Source organism: Gavialis gangeticus, unplaced genomic scaffold (genome assembly GCF_001723915.1).
Source record: "Gavialis gangeticus isolate Ggan-Ray unplaced genomic scaffold, GavGan_comp1, whole genome shotgun sequence".
In the NCBI taxonomy this organism is placed as follows: domain Eukaryota; kingdom Metazoa; phylum Chordata; order Crocodylia; family Gavialidae; genus Gavialis; species Gavialis gangeticus.
The window spans coordinates 78710880-78716758 of record NW_017729034.1 but is presented as its reverse complement, the minus strand read 5'-3'; the positions used below and the strand labels follow the sequence as shown (position 1 = coordinate 78716758).

The window sequence follows — 5879 nt, the reverse complement described above, 5'->3', positions numbered from 1 at the left end:
GAGTTTAAGGAAGGCAACACCCTTCTTCATATGCTGCTCAAGAACACCAGTAAATAATGTGGTCTTTTTTTCAACCAGTACTCACATCATTGGTGGATGTTGATTAACTACTTTCGAAATTATTTTAAGATCATACCAAAAATTTCCTCTCCAACAACTCTTTGGAAATGATTATTGCAAACAAAAAAAAAGGTAGGATATTTAAAAAATCACCGATTAAAGTATACTCCTGTAGAGACTATTGGCCCAACAAAAATATTAAGCTTCAGCTCTTCTAGATATCGTCTCTACCAAAACAGCTGGACTGGCTCCTGTACTTCTTTTCAGATATGTACCAAACTTAAAGGTATTCAAAGTGCAACAAATTAGGATACTCAGTAGGCAGAGGAAATCTTCACCTATGTATATTTCCCATCCTTTTCCCGTTTAAAAAACCCCCAATTTATTACATTCATTGAATTGTTTAAATGTTTATTATTTTCCAGATTAGATTAAATTAATTGCAATAGTTTGCATTTCCTTATTTACCTGAGAAATATGTAGGGATTGATACAAAGAAATATAGCACAGGAACAGAGCACACACATTAATTTGTAAATTTCTTAATTGAATGTGCTTATTTCTCACTTAAATACTTCTGCTTGTTTTATGAAATATATGTATATGAATGCCAGCTGACTGCAGTTAAATCATGCATGAATTACTCATGTGAGTAGTTCAGTAGGTACAATTAATACATAATGAATAAGCCAATACAATACTATAGATTTTTCCTCAGCATGCACATGAATTTTTACATCATGATAGATGGTAGTTTTTCATAAAAACAGGAAACTATCACTTTCTATATAATATAGTAGTAATAGTCCACCACTGCAATGCAATCATGCTGTCCTCAATAATATGTGAGATCTTGTATGCCTCTGTTATGGGAGGAATGTTGTCAGCATTAAGGAAAAAAAAGTTTGTGGGAGAAAATTTGGAATATTAATATGATTTGAATAGAGTAGTGATTAAGGCACACTATGAAACAAAATTCATTATGACCAGTGGGATGTTATGAAAATTTACTAGAAAATCCACCAAAAAAAGAACAAAAATAGTATATAGATATATGATTACCTCCCTTTTTTAAGTTGCACTCCTCCAGGGTAAAATTTCTTTTTCTCCACAGCGGATGTGCACAGAAGTCTAGATACCACTGCAATTGCATTTAAATATATATATATTTTTGAAATCTTAATGGAACCTAAGTTGAGCATAGGTCTTATACTGTCCTATTGTGTAGGGAGGAATTTCATTCATAATTTATATCATTCATATACTACTGCACATTGCAATTGCTGTCATTAAAAGATTTACAGTCATTCCTTGATTTATCATTGATTGTATGGTGTTACTAAATTTTGTTTAATGATAATATAAAAAAAATCATATTATATATAGTCAAGGGTCACATAAGTTAAGATGCAGAGAACAGTTATGGCAGGCTCTCTGTTATCATACAGTGCAGGATAATTCCCTTAAAAGTATTTCTACCATTTTATCCAGACTACTTTAAAATGCATGGGAGACATGTATATGTTTTGACACACATAAGCCTGCATGCAAATTGCATTGACACCGATAGTACTAAATATCCTCAATTTACAATTACTCACTATATTTTCTTCTCCAATAGACTGGGAAACAGAATGCCATTTGATGTAGCAAGTGAACCTGATCAACCCCAAGATTCATTAAAAGCTGAAACTGACATTTTGCAAAATACTGTGCCTGAACATGACAAATATTATTTGGATGCATCCAGAGCTATGGATAGGTGAGAATTTTTACTGACCTAAATGACAATGATGATGCATTGCTTGAATGACACCAACATTTGGAACTCTTCATTTCAAACTTATCTCTACAAGCTTTCCAAGTGATTCAGATATGTGAAAGAAAGAACTAAGTTTAAAAATAATGCATAATGTCAGCAGTAGGGGCATCTGCAGATGTTTTATTGATTATATGGCCATTCTGCCAGGAATACTATGACTGTCCATAGATCGGCTAAAATAAAAAATTTAATGACCAACTTGAAGGATTTCAATACAATAAATTTTTCATATAATATATAAAAAAAGAATAAAAATATTTAAAAAATAATATGCTTATAAAATTAAAATACTACCCTCTCCTATGCAGTTACATCTAACATGAAGAGCACTGTTTTTACTGTGGACTTCTTTTTTCAACCATTTCAGAAATACCCGCCATGCTGATGGACTTTTCACCAGTGGCTACAGCAAACTCTTGGGTCAACTTTCTGCAAGAAAATATCTGGAATCACTTATTGGAAAGCGAGTTAGGTAAGTAAGACATGTTAGGCAGAAGCATTTATGTTTATGTGGATTTTTAACATCTGATTAGCAATACCTGGACATTCTGTACTTCAGTTGTATTGACTGGAAATCAGAGATGATGCTATTTACTTAAAAAAAAATTTTTTTAGGAAAATAAAATTATGGAGTTACAGAGAGTTTTGAAATGGTAAACAATAATTGAAATGAGAATGGGTACTTAGATAAACAACATGAAGAAACTTGCATATTTTATTTAAAAATATTCACCTTTTCAAATCGAATGCATGCAGTAATTTCTATTTCCTTTTATGTTTAAAAAGCAACAACCTCCTGGATGAACAGATGCCTGTAAAGCGCCACTCTGATGCTGTGTTTACCGACAACTACAGCCGTTTTAGAAAGCAAATGGCTGTGAAAAAATATTTAAACTCAATTTTAACTGGAAAAAGAAGGTAATAAGAGAAAAAGATAGTTTAAACAACAGACAAATAAAAGACAATTAACATTAATGACTTTAACTCCCCTTAAAATACAGACAAGTGCTAGTGATGTTTTCTTGCAGTGCTTTATTTAGAAGACACTTCACTGTCAAATTACTGTAAAATAAAGATGATGCACAAAATTTGGTATTCTTAAAATAGATAAAAATGTTACTGATGTATCTGAAAACTTTTATTTAGAGTAAGCATACTAGTAAAGGAAATAATAAAAGACTAGATCATATGCATAGGAATTGCTCTCAAGCAGTAACTTTAAAAATCACGATACACAATATTTGAAATGTACACCAGTATTTGTAGTTCTAAGTATATCTGATAACTCTGGAAGTCTGTGACATGCTACTTTATTTGAAATCAAAGTGGAATGAAACAGAATTACTGTTATTAGTGTTGGTTAGTTTCTTTCTGAGTGTGAAAATCCATATTTCTGATCTGCACTAGCCAAGAAGAGCTAAACCCCACCAACCTTCATGATGAAGCAGAACTGCTTGAACCCTTTTCAGAAAACTATGATGATGTTTCTGTAGATGAGTTGCTGAACCGCCTCCCCTTGGTAGGTCCAAATGTATTTTTACCCTTGACATTCAGTAGTAGCCCCCTTACCCTTGAAATACGATTAATCTTACATGAAACATGGCCTCTCGGGAAAATGCACTCATTTGACATGAGCCACATTCCATGAGACATTTCATATGTCTATAGGGAATGTCTCACAGCATAAGAACCACTTTAATAACATTAATTAAATGATTCCATGATTAGTTGTCCTGAGTTCCTAATTAAATGAACAGTTTGACATTGTTTGTAGTGTACCAAACTCACTTTAGTTTCAAATCTACAGTGAAACATAAAACTCAAATTGACTCATTTTTTAATTAGGAGGAATATTCTGTCCTATGAGAATAAGTTCTCTGGTATTTCTTTTAATTAAAAAAACAGAATTCCATCAACATTTTTTCCCTTGCCTGTTTCTCATTCATCAAAATCAGATCTACCCCTAGAACAAAGAGATCTGAGGCACACATACACTACACTACACACACGCACACACACACGCGCACGCACACACACACACGTACCAGCTGATTCATATCTCAGACTATTTTCTTGCAAGTAGGACAAGATAGTAACAAAAAGGACATATTCAGAGAGGACAGGTCCATGGATAGCTGGTATATAAAACAGACATGTACCCTTTGACATCCCATCTATAAACCAAAGATAGAGGATACCAAATAGGGCAAGGATTGTACTAGACATGCCCTATACACGTACCCTTCCTCTAAAGTGTCCACTACTTGCCACTGTCAGAGGCAGAATGTTGGACTAGATGACCATTTGTCTGACCCAGTATGACACTTCTTAGGTTAAGACCCTTTTAATCTTGTTTTCACATTAGCATATAAGTTTCTATTTCCTATTTAACTGTGCTGCTAATGTTTCAAAATTTGTGGAGACAATGTACCTCCTTCATAGCTGTGTCTCTTTGCTCTTATGATATTGCCAGCAACAGGAATTTCAGTCTGTTCCTGGAAATTTCTGTTTGTTTCTTCCTCCTTTTATAAAGGGACTGTAAGTGTGCAAGAGACTTCCCTAAAAAGGAATAATTTACCCAGTGTGGCCAGTTATTTTATCAGTAAAAAGCAAAACTTTACTGAATCTGAACTCCTATTCCAAGGATAAAGTTACTTCCAATACCATCTCTCTTGCATAGTAGAACCATATGCAATAGCATTCTACCGGAGCGACTGATCCTCCAAACACTCACAGTTAGTCATAGTGCTTATTGCTTAGCATAAATAAGTGTGTTGCTGTTACTTCCATTACTGAGCCCTGTACCCCACTAGTCAGTGTTAGAGTGTTTTGGCTTTTGGTTTGATATATACCATTGTTCTATATTTTAGGATGCTGCAACTGCTTGTAAAATGGATTATTTTAAAACAATCTATGCTTGTTTTTCAGAACCTCTGAAGGACATCTGGTAAAAGCTATGACAAGAACAAACTTTTTTTTTTGATTTCCACATAGTATTTCAAAGAAAAAACTTCAGTATTCAAACCAAAACCAATATATCGTGAAGTGAAAATTGTGATATTTTTGTTTCTTATATAATAAAATTTGATGTTTACACTGTAAATATTAATTTAGAATCCTCTACCTAAAGCTGTACATATGTATGCTATCTAACTCATGGAAAATATGTGATTTCATATGCTGTAAATCCTTTACGTCAATAAATTCATTTGAAAAAGAGGAGTGCACACTATTGGACAATCTCAAACTACTGGCTAACTGGCTTATATTAACTATACCATCATTTCAGAAAAAACTGTGTGATGTGATGGATACATTTCCTGACAACTTCATAAATAAGTACAAAAGCTCATGGATTCAGTATATTCAAGCTGTCTCAGCAAAGATTGCAGGAAGGAGTTCATGTACAAAAAAGTATGCTTCTTAACACTTCATCAACATAAATAAAAAAGGCATTACACATGATTTGATATTTCATAGAACATTTTTTTTTCTTCTACATTCTGAATATTTTCATAATATACAAATTCAGTTAAAGCCAGAAATGTGTCTTTATTTTTAATGGTAATAGAGATGAGCATTTTTTAATTCAGGGTTGCCAAAGCACACAAAAGGAGAAGGGAAAATGCTACCCCTTTATTTGTCTGATGTGCCAAAGTCATAAACCATAAGAGAATTCTACATTTGATTGTGTATACCTTTGCTGATGAAAGTATTCCTAATTATATATAAAGTAGATCTGAAGACACTTTGCTATTTTTTCAAAATAAATGTAACTTATGAAATATGAAGACAATAAAACATTTTATTATCACTGCATATATTAGTGGTTTGATTCAATACTGGAATTGCCTGAACAAAAGAAACCCCTTTTAGCACAGGAAAATCAGCACATGCTTTCTTTAAAAGAGACAATGCTCCCATTTCCTGATTGTGTTAATCCCGTTTTATATCAGTGCAATATCTATCTATCTATCTATCTATCTATCTATCTATC

General features: G+C 32.9%; 1 protein-coding gene across 1 annotated transcript in view; it reads left to right on the top strand.

Annotated features, from left to right (window-relative positions):
* Window positions 1–5701, top strand: part of VIP (vasoactive intestinal peptide) — a 7611-nt gene extending 1910 nt beyond the window's left edge. Inside the window, exons 3-7 of the mRNA XM_019526756.1 lie at window positions 1682–1822; window positions 2250–2354; window positions 2669–2800; window positions 3290–3401; window positions 4811–5701. Coding sequence (XP_019382301.1) covers window positions 1682–1822; window positions 2250–2354; window positions 2669–2800; window positions 3290–3401; window positions 4811–4819 — 499 coding nt within the window. The 3' untranslated portion in view covers window positions 4820–5701. The remainder of the gene's footprint in view (window positions 1–1681; window positions 1823–2249; window positions 2355–2668; window positions 2801–3289; window positions 3402–4810) is intronic.
* Window positions 5702–5879: the final 178 nt, after the last annotated feature.